At 40.0% G+C, this 21,522-nt stretch overlaps 1 protein-coding gene across 1 annotated transcript in view; it reads right to left on the bottom strand.

Moving 5' to 3' along the window:
- Nucleotides 1-21,522, bottom strand: part of DIAPH1 (diaphanous related formin 1) — an 81,389-nt gene that overhangs the window by 14,372 nt on the left and 45,495 nt on the right. The window contains exon 19 of the mRNA XM_087816301.1: nt 4,124-4,222. Coding sequence (XP_087672427.1) covers nt 4,124-4,222 — 99 coding nt within the window. The remainder of the gene's footprint in view (nt 1-4,123; nt 4,223-21,522) is intronic.

Here is a 21,522-nt window from a genome sequence, read left to right as displayed (position 1 = left end):
CTATTCTTTTACCTGGGCTGACGAACACGCTAGTAAACACTGCAGGTCAGAATCTATGAATTTGTGATGGCACCAATGATGGGTGGGGCCTCAGTGCTGTCTAGTAATCCTCCTAGGCCCCCAGTCCATGCCCTCCTGGCTGTCTTTGCAGCTCCACCAAAATGTCCCCATTCTCCCAATTGTCCTACCCCTTCAGCATCTGTTCTAAGACCTTGCTTGTCTTAATTGAAACGACTGATGAGATTACTTGCTCAGCTTTCTCTTATGCCACCTGCAAACTGAGCATTAGGGGCCCTCAGATGGAGGTAGACAAGAAAAGGCTTGGGTAAGGACTATTTTGGAATCATCTAGAAGAAACCTTGTGCGAACACTTCTGTAAGCTTATCTGCATCTATACCCATGGACTCATCCTTTCCTTATGTTTCAATAGAACAGGGGGCCCTAAGGACCTTCTCCTTTAACATATATACATACTCAAGTTTCTCTCATCTTTAAAAAAACAAAAGCAACCCCTCCCTGACCAATATTCTTCTCTGCTTACCAACTTCTTTCTTTCTTTCTTTCACTTTATAACACTCTAAAAATATGTCTATTGTCTCCTACTTCCGCAGCTTTCACTTATTCTTCTGTCCCCACAAAGTCAATGAAAAGATGACAATCATTTACTGAATGTCCACTCCATATGAGAAACAGTGCCTTAAACACAATCTACATACATGATCTCACTTAATCCTATTCCTAATACCTCTGTAAGTTTGTATTCTTAGTCCCATTTGACAGAAAAGGAAACTAATACTTCCAAGAAGTTGAGCTACCCATCCAAAGCCCTACTGCTAGTAAGGGCTGGAGTCAGAACTTAAATACAAATAGATTCCAGAGCCTCTGTTCTTAACTCCTATGCTATACTGAAATTACTCTTGCCTTGGCTACTGACTTTCCTAATGCCAGACCCAAAACATATTTGTCCAGTCCTGGTTTTACTTGACTCTTGTCTTCACCTGACACTGTGGATAATTCCCACTTCTTAGGACTATTTCATAACATTTTTCTTGCTGCTCCTTGCTAGCCCCTTTTCTTTGAGGCCTCCTCCTTTTATTATTTGCCCCTTAAATATTTTTTTTCAAACTATAAGATAGCATTTATTTATAAAATCCAGAGGTAGGACAGGTAATTCATAGAAGAAATAGGCTTAGGAAACAAGTTATAGAGGCAAAGCAAGGGCCTTTGGAGCTTAGAAATCAGGAAGGTCAAGGTGCTGCACCTGGGGAAGGGGGAGGGCGAGAGGGGGAAGGAAAAGGCGCCGGTGTGCTCCCAGGAAGGAGAGCCGCTGGGTCCTCTGTCCTAATGATTTTAAGGGTGGAGATTTTAAGGGAGGTCAAGGGGAAGATTTCAATAGAATATTCAGCAGCTTTGCAAGTGTATCATTTCAGGATTGTACTATAGTGGAGACTGATTGATTGGTTAGTGCCAGGGCAGTGGGTCATTATTCAATGCAGCTGGTCCTGATGTTAGCCTTGGTGTCCCTTGTCTGGTTTTGCCGCTTTTCTGGGCCTGGAGCTGAAATACAACTGAGGCCTCGATGTTATCTCTTGGGAGGAATGGTCAGGGGTCCAAACTGCATGACCAGCGACATGCTAGAGGAGGGAAGGTCACCCTGAGGATGAGGTCCCACCTACAACTGTCCGTTGCTAGGCATCTGGGGCTTTCTGCCCTGGTGGCCTTCTGTACCTGGCCCATTATCCTTGCTCTGTGCCCCTTAAATATTAATGCCCTTCAAAGCAAACTCATGGCTTCAATTACGACTCATGTGCTATCTCCTAAATTCCTATCTCCAGCCAGACCTTCCTCCTGATTCCTATACCCAAGTGCCTAATACACCCATCCTCTTGGAGGAGTCCCACAGGTGCCTTAAATTCTACCTTAAAATTAAGTTAATCATTTCTACCCGCTACCTCTCATCATATCTACCACCTACCACTTCTCCCAAGAAAGGCAGAACTGCTCCTGCTGGGTTTTCCCATTTCAGTAAATGGTCCATACCATCCCCTAGAGAGTGACATAAACCTAAGAAAACATCTCCTTTAACCCCTCAGTCAATCACTAAGTTCCATCTTATCTTCCAGGCCCTGATCATCTCTGGCCTAGTTTAAAGCAGTAACATAACTCATCTCTGCCTACAGTCTTCCCCTACCTTACACTGCAGCCTCAAAATCATTGCCGAAGTAGCCTTCCAAAAATTACACAAGGTTGTATCATTCACCTTCCTGATTAAAATCCCTTCAGTGACTTTCAGGATAAAAGATATACTTCTTAGCCTAAACCTACCAGAATTTTTTTGTTGTTAAGCCTCACCCAAGGATATTTTTTCCATTGATTTTTAGAGTGGAAGGAGGGGGCGGAGAGAAAAAGAGAGAGAGAGGAACATCGATGTGAGAGAGACACATCAGTTAGCTGCCTCCTACATACACAACCAGCCCGGGCATCAACCTGCAACCCAGGTACATGCCCTTGACCTGGAATCCAACCCCCCACCATTCAGTGTGGGGGCAGACGCTTTAACCACTGGCCAACACGGGCCAGGGCTAAGCCTACCAGGATTTTTATGACCCAGCCTCTATTCCTTGAGAGCTCCCCACCCCCCACGTGTGCCATTCACTCAGCTGTACTGAGGAACTTGCAGCTCCTGAAGTGCGTGACCTTACCTCATGCGTCTGTGCCTTCATACGTGCTGACGGCTCTGCCCGAGCAAGCCAGCCCTCATCCTTCACTTACTTCTGTTGATAGTTCTTTCAACTCAGTTTAAGCAGAATGTCCTTTAGAATGATCTCTAGGATGTGCTCCCTCTAATACTCCCCCCACTTGATTTAGATGCCCCCTTTCCTAGTGCTCTCATAAGCATCCTAGTACCCCTCCATAACAGCAGTCATCACTCTGAGCTATTACTGTTATTTACTTTTCTGTCTCCACCCAAAGTATGGTTCACGAGTGTAGGGACTATGTCTCACTCAGTTTTATATCCCCAGCACATGAAAGACACTTAATTACTAAATTACATCTCCTAGACCATGCTACCCTAAACTAATCTCAATTCTCTTCCTAAATTCTGTTTTCCATATCGATATCACTCAATTGGAAATAACATTGCACTACCCCACCGTCCTGTATCATTTCCTAAAATAACAATTACTCATGTTTTATGTCCCCAGAGATAAACCTTGAGAAGAGGAATTATGTCACATTACTTCAGTCTCCATAAAAGGACTTACCCACAGATACTATTCAGTAATATTTCTTAACAGTGACGTAAGATTTATAGCCAAGAATAATGTACAGGCTTACTGTTCTCATTATATCAGACTTCACTTGTGGGTATGTGTACTTGTTACTTGTGTGACCTTGACCAAGTCACAACCATTGACCTTAGTTTTCTCATTTGGAAAAACGAGACAACTGCTAGTATGTGCCTAAAAGAGCCTGCAACATGGCAGACCCTCAAATATCTGTTGAGCAAATACTTAAACCTATATTCTTAGGGAGATCAACAGTTGAAAGGTACAAAAAATGAACATATATTCTGATCGTCAAATAAGTACTACCTATGTCGACTTTGCAGAGTTGTTTCTGGCCTGAAATCTACCACCAATCAGAGTCATGAGTATAAGTAGCAAGTTCAGAACAGTTCAGTTACATTATTTATCCTAAACTACAAGTTATTTTAGATTTAACTGAAGTCAAGCCAGCACCTGCATTTAAGAGGAAATACTTAAAAGAAAGAAGGAAATGTACAGTACCTAGAGCATTTGTGATAGACTGCCTGTGGATGCAGTGGAAACAGTAAGGGCTTTGAAATAAGAAAATCTGAGGTTCAAATTCCTAGCTATGTGACTAGGCAAATTCCTAAAAGTCTTGGCCTCTATTTACTTGCCATAAAACTATATATTAACAATTTTGCAGAGCTATTGAAGGGATTAAACGAGATAGAAAATTCACTGTGCAATGCCTGACATACAGCAGGGACTCAACAAATGGAAGTTTTGTATCAAGTGATCTTGGATCCACCAGAATTAAGCTCTTAGAAGAAATCCTTCACATTTCAGGTAGTTCAGATCACAGAGTTACTCACAGAGATTCTGGGCCGTCTTTGAATCCAACACCTTCAACTCTTTTACTTTTTTCTTTTGTACAGATTTCTTTTCTTCTCCACCTTCCTGATCCTTCTTGGCTACAAAGGGAAAGATCAGAAAAGTGTCATTAAGGACAAGCCACATCTGCGCCTTATTGAACTAGTGTCCTATCCTGGAAAGGCCTCTCACGTCCCCTCTATTAATGATAGTCTCCTATTATATTCCTTCAAGGCAAACCTCCTCTCTAACCACCCAGCCTTCTACTGACTGACCCCTCCAACTATAAAAAAAAATCTCATTTTCATTTATTTAATAGTTATCAATAATGCTTTCCCATCTACATCTTATCTACTTGCAAGGAGCAGCAAACTTTCTGTAAAGGACCAGATGGTAAATATTTTAGGCTTTGCAGTCTACAAACTAACTGGTCTGGACTATTAAAAAATGTCAAGGTTATGAAAGATAAAGACCAAGAACTGTAATGAGGATTCTGACATATATGTATATTTCTGATGTGCCTTTGCAGGTGATCATAACAAGAATTATTGCCAATTAAAGAAGACTAAAGGACAAGTGAAGACTATGCATGATCCAGGATTTTTTGTGTGAAGAACATCACTGTGACAATTAACAAAATGTAGCCAGGCTGGGCATGGCTCAGCCGTAGAGCATCGACCTTGGATCCAGGAGATCGCAGTTCGGTTCCCAGTCAGGGCACATGCCCGGGTTGCAGGCTTGACCCCTATTTGGGGGCATGCAGGAGGCAGCTGATCCATGACGACTCTCTCATCCTTGATGTTTTTATCTCTCTCTCTCCCTTCCTCTCTCTAAAATCAGTAAAGACATATTAAAAATTAAAAAAATCTAAAGGTCAGCTTAAAGTAGTATTACACTAATGTTAATTTCCTAATTTTGATAATTACACTGTAGTTATGGACCTGTTATTTGGAAATGCACACCAAAAGATAAAGAAGCATTGGGTCTGTAATATACCATCATATGGTTCAGGAAAAAAATCTCTCTCTCTTTCTCTCTCTCTCTCTCTCTCTCTCTCTCTCTCTCTCTCTCTCTCACACACACACACACACACACACACACACACACACACACAGGAGGATAAGGCAAATGTGATAAAATGTTAACATCTCAGGAATGCGATAAAGTGTGTGTAGGAAACTTCTGTACTATTCTAGCAACTTTACCTTCCATAACTCTGAAATTATGTTCACATTAAAAATTAAAAGAAAAAAATTCTGCAAAAACTGACAATTATAATGCTAAATCCTCAAAGTGGGATTTTTAAACTATGTACTTCTCTCAGTAACTGATAAAACAAGCAAACTAAAAGGATTTAGAAAATTTTAACAACACAATTAACAAATAGGAAATAATAGAGGTATACAGAATACTTAAAAAATTTTTTTTTCATTTTTTTAAATTGCTTTTGGAGAGAGAGAAAGGGAAGGGGGGGGAGAGAAGGAAGGGGGAGGGAGGAGAGAGTGGGGGGAGACAGAGAAACATCATCAATGTGAGAGTGAAACATTGATCGGTTGCTTCCTGCATATGCCCCCACTGGGGATGGAACCCAAAACCTAGGTATGTGCCCTGACCGGGAATCGAACCTGAGACCTTTCAGTGTAGGGGATGATGCTCCAACCAACTGAACCACACAGGCCAGGGCGAGATATACAGAATACTTAATGCAACTGAAGAACACAGACATGCTTTCCAAGTGCACACAGAACATTCAGAATATTTAGCAATATTCAGAGCTATAAAGGAAAACTCTACAAATTTCTACAGATTGAAATCACAAAAGCATAACCAAATGCAATTAGCTACAAATTAATAAGAAAATTATTAATAGTTCCCCAGGCATTAAAATGAATTTCATACCAAATATGTGAGAATTTAGATGAAGTGAACAAATTTCTAGAAAAATATAACTTATCAGAAGTGACTCTACAAGAGAATACCTGAAAGTCCCTATAACTATGAAAGATATTAAACTGGTAGTCAAATATTTCCTGGGAAACCCAGATGACTTTGCTAGGCAAATATTTCAAACATTCAAGGACTAAATAACTCCCTTAATCTTATGGAAAAACTCTTCCATAGTGTAGAAAAATGAAATATTCTTCAAGTTATATTATGAAGTTAACATAATCTTACTAGCAAAATGTGAAAGAATAATATCTAAAAAATCAAGGGTTACTTTCACTCATAAACACAGGTATGAAATTCCTAAACAAAATACTAGCAAATTGAACTAAGCCATATAAAATAAAAAGGATAATAGAGCATGCCCAAGCAGCCTTATTTTAGGAATGCAAGATTGCTGTAACAGAAGCCAATTAATATGATTTACCACAATTACAGATTAAAGAAAAATTATATATAATTTTAACAGCATAACAAGTATCTAATCAAATTCAATATCCATTCATGATAAATACTCTTAGCAAACTAAGAGTAGAACTTCCTTAATTAGACTAAGGGTATCTACCAGAATCTTAAGGCAAAAACCATGCTTAATAGCAAAATGTCAAAAACTTTCCCTTTGAAGAGGAAGAAAAGAATGTTCATTATCACCACTTCATTGAACAACATTGGCTGGAGGTCTGAGCCAGTGCAATCAGGCAAGAAAAAGAAACAAAAATTCTAAGAATTAGGAAGAAATAACACTCTCATTTGAAGATGATGATTGTCAATATAAAAAAAATCTAAAAAAATCTAAGAATTTATGAGCAAACAAACAAAAAAGAAATAAAAAATATCATAAAATATGAAATATCTAGAAATAAATTTAATAAAAGTTGTGCAAGACCCCCTTCCTATGGAGGGATATAGCTTTACTGAAAAACATTAAAAATGGCAAGTGAATATAGATTTATAGATTCATAGATTAAAAGACTTGATGATGTTAAAACATCAGTTCTTTCCAGATTGATTTATATAGTTAGTAGAATAAAAATCCCAACAGGTTTCTGTATGTGCCCCGCCCCCCTGCCCAGGTTTCTGTTTGTAAGTTGACAAGTTGATTCTAAAATTTGTATGGAAATACAAGGTGCCAAGAAGAGCTAGGACACTCATGAGAAAGCAGCAAAAAGTAGGAGATATAAATATATATTATAAAATCATAATAATCAAGATCATGTGGTATTGGCATTGGAATAGACAAGATGACCAAAAAAAGTGTACAATCTAGAAAACAGACTCATGAATAAAGGCTCTTGATATAATAGGCTGAGCATGTCAAATGACTGGGAAAAGAACACACTTCCCAATAAATGGAACTGGAACTAAGTGTCCATATGAAAAAAGAGAAATTGTATCAATTAAAAATCTTAATGTGAAAGGCAAAACTATAGGATTAATTATCTTGGTGACTAAAAGATTTCTTAAACAAGACACAATATGTATTAATCATAAAGGCAAAGACTGATAAATCTCAGCACTTTTTCATAAAGAAATTCTGTTCATCAAGACACTGTAAAAAAAAAAAAAAAGGAAAAGACAAGCCACAGGGCTCAGAGAAGATGTTTATGATACACTTAAGTGACAAAGAATTAATATCTAGAATATATAAAGAATTTCTTTTGTTTGGAATATCACCATTAGCAACCCTAATGAACTAATAGGACTATGCACTGAAAATCAATAACTGCTAACATCACAGAAGGGACAACCAGACATTATGTTCTTTCTGAAGAGGAACTTGATACCTATTATGAAGAATTCTTGGCAAAAGGACAAATGGGGCCCCTAGATCCAATTACCAATTTACAGTAAATACAGGATAGAAACTACACTACGGGAATACAATTACAAAATCCACATCATGGGAAGCTCCACAGGACAAATGATACAGTTTTTACAACAAATGACTTAAGGAAAAGAAAGACAAAGAGGAAGAACCTATATATTAAGAGAGACAAAGAAGACATTTTAAAACACAGGCAAAACTATAGTGTTCACGAATATAAACTTGGGTGATAAAGCAAAACAAAATAATACAGAAGTGATTGCCATACCAGTCAGGACAGTGAGTTCTCTTAGAGGGGAAGGAGCATGGGGGTTCCTAGGAGCCTCTTGGAAAATTTCTATCTCCTGACATGTGGAGTTTACATGGGCATTCATCTTATAAAAATTCACTAAGTTGTACATCCATTCTATGTAGCTTTCTCTATATTTATTATATTTAATAATAAAATGTGTAAATATTAAAAGATGACCTAAAAATTAAATAATGATAATTTGGAGGAGAGGAAAAGGAAGGGTAGTATTATAAGTATCATCCTCACTTTTCTAGCAGGGAGGCAACAGATAAAATCTTCAATTTATAAATAAAAATAGGCAAAAGCATATTATTTTTTAAAGTATTACTATACAACAGAGAATGACTCTCATTGAGACTGATAAAAACTGTTTTTTAAAAAGAGTTTAGTGTTCAAGGTAAGAGATGAAGGCATGACCTAAGGTTATAGCAGGGCTGAAGATAAACAGAAATAGATGGATTTGAGAATTATCTAATAAAAAGAATCAAACAGGCTTGGTGTAAACAAATACTGAACTCTTTTAATAGATTTGTTTCAAAGTGGTATGAGCCCAGCAATTCTGAAGGTACTAATGTATTATAAGAATGAGCAAACAAGTAAATATGTTGTGGATAACGGGAGCCAGGTAAAAGGAAACTATGGTGTTAAGTCAGGATAGTGGTTGCTCTGGGTCAGGGGTGGGAGTGTAAGTCACTGGCTGTAACTGGAAGTGGATAATACAAGGAGTTTTCAGTTCTTAGTAATGTTCTGTTTCTTGATCTGAATATTGATTACATGGATGTCAATTTCATTTTTAATTTTGTGAAAATTCACTAACTCATACACATGATTTGTACATTTCAACTTGAAATAAAGAAGAAAAATATATACACACTTCCAATTATAACATAAATGCTATATATACAATATAAGTAAAGATTTCAAGGGCACATGGACAAAATAAAATAGTTTGATTTGTTAAGGTAGTGACATAGTGTAATTATGTGTACATTTTTTTAAGCTGTCATCCACCAGGGAACTGAGAAAGGGAAGACAGGCTTGGGTCTGGATACCACCTATAAGTTTCATATCCTTAGACAGCTGGCTCTGGTTCAGCTGGCTCTGGGTTGGGGGAGGAAGGGACCCCAGTGACAACCAACAACAGAGTCAAATACAGAACCCATAGGACACTCTCATTAGCAGCTGTCCCAGCCCTGCTATAGAAATGGTGCATTAATTCAGCATACAATTATTATAGCATTTAACATATAACCTTATCAGTGCTTGGGTTCCAGCCCTCATTTTTCCCAGAGCAAGGATACAGAAGTAGGTTCAGAGAGGTCCTCAGCACAGAGAAACAAAGGAAAATCTTATCTGCAAATGACTGTGACTCTCTGCTGACAATACCAGAAAAGATACCCTTATCATGCAGCTGACTCCTCAGTAAAAAAGTGAGTCAGTGCCAGGGCCCACGTTTCTAGCTGCCGCAACCCTGACCTCTTCAGCAGATTGCAAGCACTTTTGCTAATGGGAACTACGGCTTCCAAACTGGCCCAGGGCCAACGTAGTCTCCAATGACCAGACTTCACACAAGTGCCCCGCCAGCCTTGCCAAGGGTCTGACCCTGCAATTTCCCTTCTGTGACCTGTGCCCTCTCCAGGAGCAAGGGAACAGACTGCCTGCTGTGACTGCTGAGAGTCAGAGTCGTGGACCCGTTCAGGAAGGGAGAGAATGAGCATCTAGCAAGAGCTTTCACCTCATCATCTGCATATAAGTCAGTCTCAGGGGTAATCTCTGGAAAGGTCGTGGAGAAGAGCAGGGTTGCTATAATGCTGAAGCCATGAAAGAATTTTCAAAAGTGCCCTCCCCCAACATTATATTTTTTCTTTCTAGAAAACAGTTTATGAAGTGCTGCTAACTATTTAGGTCTGATCAGAGAGACAGGGGTGGGAAGACCAAGCTGAGAATCTGGAATCACCCAAGGGATGCAGCTATTACACAGCAGGTAAATCCGGTGTCCCAATGCTTAAAAGCTCTCCTTTAATTCGTAGGAAAGAGCATGGTCCGCTTAAACCACATTCTCTATTGAGAGCAGTCTGCAAACTCTTCTAAAGACTGTGGGTAACAGGCCACCATGTCAGGAGAAACAAGCCAGTGTCCCAGTAGGAGACTCTAGCCCTTTCTCCCTTGGGAGACTGCAGAGCATTGCCCTTCACGTCCTCTGCCATCACCTCTGGGCAAACCCTAAAGATGGGAGGCTCCGCTCAATGCAGAAGAGAAGTCTGGCTCTGTATCTTCTGTGTCTAACCTGAGAAAGCCTCCCTTTTTCCTTAAGAAATTAAGTCTATAAACTGCAAGATAAAAAAATGAGAAAGCACAAGCTGAAGAGGGAAATACAGACACATCAACCAACTGCAATGTATAAATTTTATTTGTCTCTGATTCAGATGAGCAAACTATAAAAAATTACTACTATAAGATAGTTTGAGAAATTTAAACACTTTAATAACTAACAATATTTTTTAAAAGCCCTTATTTTTTATACACATTCTGAACTACTTAAGAATTAAATCACATGACTAACAATGACATAATTTAAAATAACTGGGGTGGCAAGGAGGGAGCTGATGCAGGTAGATAAACAAGACTGGCCATGAGTTAAGTTTCTAAACTGGGTGATGGAGACACAGATATTCATACTATTTTCTTCAGGTATATATTGCTTGTGCATGTGTGTTTGTTTTTTTACATTTTCAAAAATAAAAGCTTTTTTAAAAATCAGATTGTTTCCCTGGAGTCATCAAGGCATCTAACTCTTCTCAGACAACTAAGTGAAAAGGCTTCTTCTTCTGTGCGCAAGAGAGGGTGGGTGGAGGTGGAAGAGGGTACAGGGGTACATGGTGATGGGGAAAAATAGTAATTATAAAATTAAAATTTTAAAGCAGGGCTTTTTTTCTTAGCTAATCCTATAATTGAGAATACCATCCTAAACATCTCTGTAATAAAAACCACCCAAACCCAGGCTTAGATTCTCAGTGAGACAGGAGATGCCCTACCTGCTGTCTCAGAAACTAGTACCCTGTCACTGTTAGGTGTCCAGTAGCCAGTCACCACTTGTTCTTTGCTAAGCTGGCAGGGACTTGCTGCATCTATTGCTCAGGATGCAAGCAGCCTGCAGCAAGGTAAGTCCCTGGTGAACCAGTGCTGAGTAAAGGAGTCTGTGGCAGTGCCTCCCTCCCTCCCAGACAGTCTCCTCCCTTGCCGCACTCTTTTTTTCCTGCGTCACAAACACAAAATGGAGTTAGCTAGAAACAAAAACAATCTGTCTAAAATGGCTGAATGCAGTAGGGAGTGCCAGGCAATAAAGCGCAGGGAAAGGGCACCCCCTGCTGTCCAACAGAGGGACCCCATTTTGCTGTCTTCGTTACTTTTGAGTATGTCAAAACAATCAATTCTACAGAGTCTACAGTCATTTTGTCATGAATCTTGATACTATGTTGAATTCTAAAAATCAAAGGATAGAAATTGAGGCACAAGAAGAAATAATTTTCAGTCTCTAAAGACCGAATAGTCAAGGCACCAAATCAGCATCCCAAGTCCAAGTTATCGCTTGGTTATGATTAGTAACAGTTTCTAAGGGCCCACAGGACGGAAGGGAGGTCCTTCTTCGCACAGTATTCCCCAACTTCAGTAATGAGCTAATGGCCCCCGGAGTCCCACAGTTATAGCCATCACTTCCCCAGGAATTCCTGTAGCAGGCTTCTCTCAATGAAGACCACAAACAGGAAACGGAGGCGTGGGGAGTAGCCTGACATCCTGGAAACTAAGTCCTTAAGAACTGCAGGTGGGAGTGAGTAAGGCAGGAAAAAGGACTCTGGTAGCTAAAGCCAGTTACATATGCAGGGCTGAGGGTCAGGCTGAGCTACAAAGCAACTTCCACCTAACCTTAATTTTCACTCACTCACTCACTCACTCACTCACTCACTCACTCACTCACTCACTCAGGACCCAACCTCTGCCCAAGACGAAGCCTTCAGCATTTGTCCCCATTCGTCAGGGAACATAATCCTATGCTACACCTCCCTTGAGTAAGCCAAATGCCTTATGGCTAAAAGAGAACACATGAGAAAAGAGGAAAAAGCACAAACGTGTTTAAAATTCTGTGGGTCCAAGTCACCAGTGGTTTCCCCCACTTCAATGAAGCAGCACAATGTCCAGAAAGTGAGATAAGTGCCGTACATATAACACATACGAGCACAGAATCAAAATAGGAAGTTTAAAAAAAAGTGGACTCTGGTACCACTGTAGTCCTCTCTGAAGAAATAAGGCCTTTGCGGAAGAGTCCTAAATCTGCCCAACATCTCGAAAAAATTAGAACACTTAGTAAGATCCCTAGGAAATAACAAACTTTCTGTGAGGGCAACATAGCTCTGGAATCATGAAGTCCACCCAGCATACAATAAGCCATGTCTATTAAGCTCTACACGAGTTCTCTGATTCTGGGAAGACGACCGAACCAGAGGGCCCTACCATGTGCTAATGTAAGAAGCTGCCCACATGGAGGATTTCTACTTTATATTCTTCATAGCTGTAATAGACATGAGAGAAAAATTCAGCACCTCATACCCATTCGTAGGTATACACCATAGAAGGGAAAAACCTATAAACAGCAGGCCAAATGAACAGCTGTTATTTCTGCCCAAAGGTAACCAGATTCCCACCACTGGCCTCTTGGCCAAAACAGATTCCACAGAACTACACCAACATGGATGCGCAAGCTAAGGAGGGGTGGAGCAAACGGGTAGAAATGGATAAACCTGAAGGACAGGAACAAAGCCAGACAGAATCCAAAGTGACAAGAACCAAGTGCTAAGAGTTAGGAAGAGGGGGACACTTTGGGATTCGGAAAGGGTGGGGGCAAAGCAGTATTAGAAATCCAGGCACTTCACAAAGCATGGCTCATTCAGCCAGTATAGTCACTGAATTTCTCACAGTCACATTCCCAGCACACCCAGGAAGGTGACTCAATATGGGAGTAATAAAGAAGAGATCAGCTTTAGAGATCTGGGTGGGTAGCAACTGGAAGGACACACAATGCCCCGCGCAAGTCAGCAAAAGAGTAGGACAGGTTTATGCAAGGGAAAAGTAGGCTAGAGGGTAAGAAAAAAGGCATCAAATTAAGGTACTAGGAATAAAGCCCTTTCCATTCTCAAAAAATGGATCAGGATCTAAATAAGGTCCACACACTGCAACTGACTGACATGTTTAAAAATTCTATTTAAATCTGTATGTTCCCCTTGATCTCATTTTTTTACCTTGAGATCTATTTTTTTTTTTTAAGAAATCAGGACACTGATTTCTGTGAAAAGCAAAGCATACTGGAACAATGCCATGACAGTCCCCAGACGCAGGCACCTCAGGTTTCTCTAAACAAGCCTGCCTTCTTGCCACTCCCTTTCACTAAATGCTGGATTCTGAGTCCAAAAGATCTGGGGTCTAATTCTGGCTTGGTCTTCACTTGCTATAAGATCTTAATAAGCAAAGGACATATTAATTCTGTGCCTGCTATTTCTCAGTTATAAAATGAAGGTAACACCTATTAAGCAGCATTTTTTTAACAATTAGAAATAGGTGATAAGCTCCAACCATAGTCCCTGGCATTAAGTAGGCATTCTTGAGTAAGAAAGAATGAGAAGGCAAAATATCTTATCTTTTTCTAGGTGCTTGAGGCATTTTTAGTCTGTTCTGTCTCACCCACACCCACCTAAATACTGCAGATTTCTAAGCCATTCTCTGTAACAAAGGATCCTAGGAATACCCTCTGTTTTATTCAGGGGACTGGGAGGGGAATTAACAGTGTAAAAACTGAGCAAAGAGAACAGATGGAATAAACACCCAGCCCCCAGCCTGAGTCTGCAGATGCAGCTGCTGATTTTAGTCACACTGCTGTTTTTTTCCCTTCTTTGTTCCTAAGGTAGAAGCCAGGAAAGGGTGGGGAAAGGAGGGGGAGAAGGGGTGGAGATGAAGGGGACCGTCATCACTGTTACTGAAAGTCACCTGATGCTCTCCTCCAATCCCCAGTCTCTGACCTCACAATCTGGAACCTGAGCCAAAATAGCTCAACTGCGCTCACCCCGTGGCTGAAAAGAAAAATGCAAGCAGAAGAGGCAAAGAGGGACATTCTTCTTTAAGGGACTTTAGCAGTCTTTCTTGCCAAGGGGACATATACAGAGTGTCTTATATTCCAATCTAATAGGTACAAAAGAAAAGAGGCACTGCCTCTTAGAACACAGCTGGGATTACTGTAGGACTAGGAGGGGGGATGACTGCGTCCCACCTTGCATACATGGGGTTATCAAGCCCTGCTGTTGTATAACGGGGTTCCTGTACCCCAGGGAGCTGAGAGAACAAGTAGCCTTTTCAGTTGGAACCTGATTCATCAGCAGGCTGGCATCACTAGGGAGAGTGAGGTAAAAGACGCTATTACCTGATTTGTAAGGCTCCTGCTTTGTACTCTGCACACGTTAATTATAAGGTCCAAGTACTTCTAGAAAACCCCCTCTTTTCGAGCATCCTGGACCCTGGAAAATTTCCTCCTTAATCCCTTTGTCCGTCCCATCATAAAAATAAGATGACCACATTATAGAAAAATTGGAGAAAAAAAATCTAGCAAAAACTGTTATAGTTTTCTGGTAATATACCCTTCTAATCTTTTACTTCTGCATTTCTTTTCTGTAAAGCATGACTGCAGTAAAGGTTATACATAATTGTTTCCTGCTTTCCTACCTGGCACTGTACCACGAGCGTTCTTCCATATTGCTCTGAAGGAGATGGGCCAGAGTTGTAACACGGGACAGTTAAATGGTACTAAGTTCTAGAGCAATTACCTTCAGAACAAATACTGAGAAGCAAGAAAAAATTAGGTAGGTCATCCCTTTCCTCTCTATACCCCTTTATGAAGTAGTGGCCCTCTGGTAGTGATACAAAGCTCTGCTGCAGGGTATAACATTCCAGTGAACTAGCTAAGAGGTCTGGAAGGCCCCTTAGCAGAACTTTTCAAGTGTATCTTCCTCATACCACAATGCTGAAAGGCTCTAGAATGAGTTGCTGTATTTTTATAGAATTGGTGTGGGTCACTAACTGTTTAGTTGTGACATAAGAGAGTTTTCAGGGAAAACAGAGAAAAAGAAAGGACTCATGCATGCTGCGATGCAGTCAGATCAAATGGCTCATCGCAGCTACTGTTTCAAAAAGAGGATCGATTACGTCATCACTAGTTTTATCACAGTGTTCATTATAAAAGGAATACATGCTTTAGAAATTTTTTAAATGAGGAAAATTTCTAGGTACTGATATGAAAATTCTTCAGGATATAGACGGTAAAGAACAGTATAGATAGTATGTTACCTTTTGGTAAAGGAAGGGAGGATAATAATCTTATATTAGTATTTGCTTATAATTGCATTAAAAACAAAACAAAACACTGAAAGGATAACTAAGAAAGTAATAAAAATGGTAGCCTCTCTCGGAGAGGGGTGGGGAAGGATGAGATGGATGACAACAGGGTGGGAAGAGGCTCTTTTATAACTGTCTCGACTTGTGAACTCTCTATCCAGTGCTACCTCGGTTTTCGAATGTAATCCGTCCCAGACGACCAAGTTCTGAAACTTTCGAAATCAAGGGATCCACAGAGGGATCAACAGCAGACAGCTGGGCCTCAGGATCTTGCCCTCAGCGGAAGCCATGTGGCATGTTCTACTTCCGAGGCATGTTCGAAAACCGAAGCATTTCCTTCTGGGTTTATGGCATTCATAAACCGAAATGTTTGTCAACGGAGACATTCGAAAACTGAAGCACCACTATATTACCTATGCCAAAAAACAGCTAATAGAGAGACTGAAAGGAAAGTCCAGAGGAAAACAATCTGTGGTGGAGATTCACTTAGTGCACCCTGAAAACTAGTCTGGCTGCTACTTTATGTTTGGAGGGAGATTTTCCCCCTATCAACAGAAAAGTAAGTTCAGACCCAACAACTCCCAGAGTGTAAGGAATCCTCATAAGCGTGTTTTTTACTTCAGCAGCAGTTTGGGCTCCAGTCTGTAGCCAAAGAGCACTGGATCACTCTTCTGCTTATCCCAAAGCCTACCTCTGCTCTGAAATTTCCTGGAAATCCCATTCCTCCTCCTAATCATATCTCTGATCCCTACCAACTCCAGGTCTCCACGGATAGAGAGTAACCAAGCTTAAGCAAGAGTTATGTCTGCACAGACGCAACACTCTCCATCATGATCTGGACTTCCTCCAGTTTCTTATCAACTCCATCTCTGTTGTACAAGCCTGAGAGCCCTCTAATCACCTGCCCTCCATCCATCCTCTCCAGCCTGGTCAATCTCTAAGTAGGTCCCAGCTATTTCAGACTCCAGAGAACTCCTTCCAAACATCCTCCAAAGATGTCTATTGAGACCTAGCTGGGAAAATGGCAAGAAAAGAATTTTGCAGCAACAAGTGCCATCAAAATGTCAGTAGTCAGGAGACAATGTCAAATTGTTTCCAAAGTGATCTGGTATGACCTCCATAAAAATAAAGATAACACTTGTACAATATCTACTCTGACACAGACATAAAAATGTTATCACAATAAAAAGTAGAGAGCAGCTTCTGGACTATGGCAGGGAGGATAAGACAGCAAGCAGAAAATGGGAAAGAAATAAAAACTGAAGCAATGGGTCATCCCAGGTTAATATATCTATAGTAAAATCACATGGGATGCTTGTTAAAAATCCTTAACTGTATCCTTCTTCAGTCCTTGTAACTTGGACTCTCTGGACCTTTAACAAGCTCCTCATGTAATCCTTATGCGCACTACAGGTTGGAAATTACTGGTAGAAAAATACTGGGACTAACTGCATCAAGATGACAGAAATTTAGGTAATACAGACCCCCTATGAGATGATCTAAGTCTCAGACAATGCCATGTAAGAAATCAGGTCTGGAATATGCAGGTAATGGTAGGTGGTACCTTGGGTTTAAAAGATACAGTTTCAGTTGGGGCACATGTCCAGGCTGCAGGCTCGATCCCCAGATGGGAGTGCAGGAGGCAGCCGATCAATGACAACTCTCTCATCACTGATGTTTCTGTCTGTCTGTCTCTCTCCCATCCTCTCTCTGAAATCAATACAGATATATTTTTTAAAAAGATACAGTTTCAGTCTACATATGTCCAGAATAGTAATACAGGCACACACAAGTTTGAATAGCTACAAAGAGGCTCTAAACTGAGATTATCTTGGGATAATCAGGAGCCAACAAATGTCACCAAAGGGTTGACTGTACCAACCTTTCTGCACCAGCAAATACTATGCAGGATAGGCCAGGGAACTCCCTGAAGGAAATAAATTCAGTATAGTATCTCTGGGAAATTACCAGTATATAATCAGTGGATAGTTCTATTATGTGCCTGAAGTAGCTATTTGGTAGAAACTGAGACAAAGATGGGATTATGAATATGTATATAATGGGGTTATAAACATATGTATAATGAACTATCAAACTGGTAAAATATGATCCTCTATTTAAGTACTCTGATAGGAAAGGCTATGCTTTCATGAAGGTATCAGACTAAAACAAAAACAAAAACATTCTCCAGACTCAGGACTCCCAAGAGAACACTAAATTGCTCCTATTAAAAACACCAGCTGCTCGGGACAAGATGCTTTTGTAAAAGCGCAAGTATAGCTTCCTGTCTTAATTTTACTGATCAGTCCTCCAAATGACTTTCCAGACAGGCAGAGGGCAGCATACCAAGCAGTTTGTATTTGAAAACAACAGAGGTTGCCTCTCTCTAACGTGATTGCGTCACTGACAGACGTAACAATGACACATCTAAAATAGAAGAGGATCCATGTGCCATCTGGTGGCGAAAAGGAGAAAGAGTCACTGCGGATAGATACATCAAATTCCTCCAGTTTAGAGGGAATCAAAGTTTAATTATTTTTATCTGATGACATTCTCCCTTAAATATCCACCAGTGTATAAAAAAATAAGAATGAAACTCAGACCAGAACAAACAAAACAACACAAGAACTTTTTAAAAAGCTGTCAAAACAAAAGAAAAATTTGAGATGATGACAACATCAGAGACAGCTTATGCAAGAAAAAAGAGAAAAAAAAATATAGCAACAGAAGAAGCAGTTTGGAACTAACAGGTCTCTTTAGGTTCATCTATCTCATTTTACAGATGAGGAAAGAGTCAAGACATAAAGGAAACTCTAGTGCAATCTTATTAGTAGTCAGATGAAAACAAGATATCACTTTCCCCATCAGACATTACGATAAATTCTTATTTTTGGTGGAAGTGTAAATTGGTACAATCCTATACCTAGCAATTTGTGCTCAGAAATTTTATTTTTAAAAATTTACTGTGTAGAAATACAAGTATGCAGAGATAATTATAAAATGATATTTCCTGCAGCATTGCTTGTTATATAAAAAACTGGGAACTTAAATTCTCAGTAAGGAATCAGTTGTATAAATTTATATTATTCATTTGAAAGAACATAACTATCCATTAGAAATAACTACATAGATTTACATGTAATGATATCAAGAGATGCTGACGCATGTTAAGCAAAATGCAGAACAGTATATGCCACATGTAATCACACATTAAAAATCTGTGTATACCCTGACATTTCTATAATTTTATCTTTTAATTCCACTGCCCCTTAATTTTCCAATAAGGTTCTACTTGACAATTTCCCATATTTTCTCACCTGAATTAAAGGAGAAAAGGATCTTACCCATTCCTTTCTTAGATATGATTAACCACAGTAACTGTGGGGGAAAGAGGGAGGCTTTTTAAAATTTCATATTTTCAGTGTAGTCTATATATTTGTTGACATGAGGATATCACCATAATCCAGGTACTGGCTTTAGACAGGACCATTTAACAGAGAGGAAGACACAGAAAGTGGGTAAAAGTAATAGTGGAAGTCCATGGAATTCCTCTTCTGATTGTTTCAATTTTCTCAGTGATGGAGAAAGAAAACAGAAAATGAGGGAGGTGTTGGGCCTTTGAGGAGAGAAAAGGTGTGAAATAATCATTTAGGAGGGTAGGAAATTGAATGGACTAGAAATGTTTAATATCTGATTGCCAGGCAGCGATAAGAGCCAAGCAAAACTGCAAACGGAGCAGAGGGGGGCCAGGAGAAAAAATAGCCAGTGAGGTAGGAGACAGAGTAAGAACATTTGCTGTCCCGAGAGCCAAGTAAAGACAGTGCATCAAGGATGACCAGGGTATGTTTTTCTCCAGCCATGGTCACTTGCACAGCTACATGTACAGGGTGAATAGAGACGTGGAATTAACCAGGACTGTGGTCTTGTCAGTTGAGTATGCTAAAATGAGAGAGAGATAATTAAAGAAAGAAAAAAAAAACAAAACACCAAGGGAATGATTATGATGAACCACAGAATTTTAGCTTCGGGGCAAAAGACAGTGAAAGGTGGTGGGATAAATGAATCATAAGCCCCAGTGGAGCTGGAGTACGAGGTAAAAAAAAATAGGATGTGGGTGATGTGAAATTGAGATTGTGGAAGGGCTGCAGTTATTGACGCCTGACCATAGGACAGAATGGGTGACGTAGGGTCGAGGACAAGATCACTGGAAAAGGATAATTCAAGGAATTGCAAAGCTAGGAAAATGGCAGGATCATGACCCTTTTGTATAAAAATTGCTAAGAATTACGACAGAGGCAGTACTGGAGTATTGCACAGAGTGGCCAGAGCTACACTAATTGAGAAATGAGCAGTAAATTGGGGTGTTCACACTTGATAGCACCAAGAGAGGACATAATTTGATGGCATAAGATTCAAAATTATGGGTTTTTTTAGGAAAGAGAAAGGTAGGATGATCTGGAAGTAGCAATGAAGAATAAAAAGGACATCTACCCCATCTCCAGACCCAAGGAGTGAGGTTTACAGCGGTGGGGGGTGGGCCCACATAAGAGGCACAAGAGGGGAAGCGGTGTCCAGGGAAGGCCAGGTCTCTGTTAGAGCATCAAGATGAAGCTGAGATAGGGGATTTTGCTAGTAATGGACTATGAATTCCAGAGGGCACAGAAGATGAGTTTCAAGAGTTCAGGTGGGATGGCAGGAGACAGAATAGGAGTTACACAGAATCTCATGGGGATTCAAGTATGGGAGGTGAGGATGACTTGTGAGTCTGGGGCTTCCTGTGGTGACATAAATCAAGATAAATGGCAAAATATTATATCCAGTGGATTCAAGGCAAATAGTGATGGCAAAGCTGGGAGCATACAGGGGCCTGTGAGGGGTAGTTTAGTTCTTCTTTCACACCACTGTGGAGAGGAGGCCATGACATGAGGTGTGGCACTTACTCCCTACGCCTTGTAACCCCAAGTGATGGGGTAGATTTCCACTTATAAATTACAAGTACTATCTGATATTACGGAACCTCTTGACTTCTCTTGACCCTACTCAAATCCAAAAGAAGTTAGTAAATAAAAGACAAGAACCCTGACAAATGTTCACTTGAATAGCAACTCTTATCTTAATTCTATACACTTGAGAGGCATAAGGAGCTGATAGAACAGACATCTTTCTGCCAAAAGACTCACTGAGTAAGGCAAAGCATGATCAGCAATTACAAAATCTTGTTTATAGAGGTTCAAGTTTCAAAGGTTGTAAAAATTCACTAGGACATTTCCTGATAAGTTCCAACTGGGTAGGTGCCATGTAGTGGACAGAAGAGGATCACAGGGAAAAAGGAAAGACGCTGGGATCTTTTTTGGGAAAGAGACTGCTTCCCCACTAGAGGCTCCTGTTAAAGCCTGAACCATGAGAGTTCTGGGAGAGCAGCAGATAGGTAAACCTAGTCATAGCTGCCAACAGTTCTCACTTGTGGGACAACAGCATAAACCTTGGGATCTGGACCCACACAGTCAAATCCTAACTAGAATACTGTTATTGTTTATGAAATTCTCAGCTCTTGGTCAAGATCTTGCTTTTTAGCCAGAGTTCTTTCTAAATCACTGTCATTAACTACTTGGAGAACTGTTCTGATGCTCACAGTTCCCATAATGCACCTCATATTTTAACAGAGACCATCTAATGCTACATATTGTCTACTGCACAACTACTAAAGGTATTAGCTCTTGGATCTTAAGAATTCAAAAGGTTTTTGAAAGAAAGGAATAAACCTAAAAAGAACATCAGTTACCACTTACCATGCTGTTTCAAACATAACAGTTTTAATGGGATCATGTTATCAACAAAAGAGTTAGAAGGAAAGCAGAATGAAAAACTAGTTATCTTGTACATACTACAGAGATAAACCATGCTCC

The sequence above is a fragment of the Miniopterus natalensis genome, chromosome 4, assembly GCF_054644295.1.
Source record: "Miniopterus natalensis isolate mMinNat1 chromosome 4, mMinNat1.hap1, whole genome shotgun sequence".
NCBI lineage: Eukaryota > Metazoa > Chordata > Mammalia > Chiroptera > Miniopteridae > Miniopterus > Miniopterus natalensis.
This window is presented reverse-complemented; position numbering and strand designations above follow the sequence as displayed.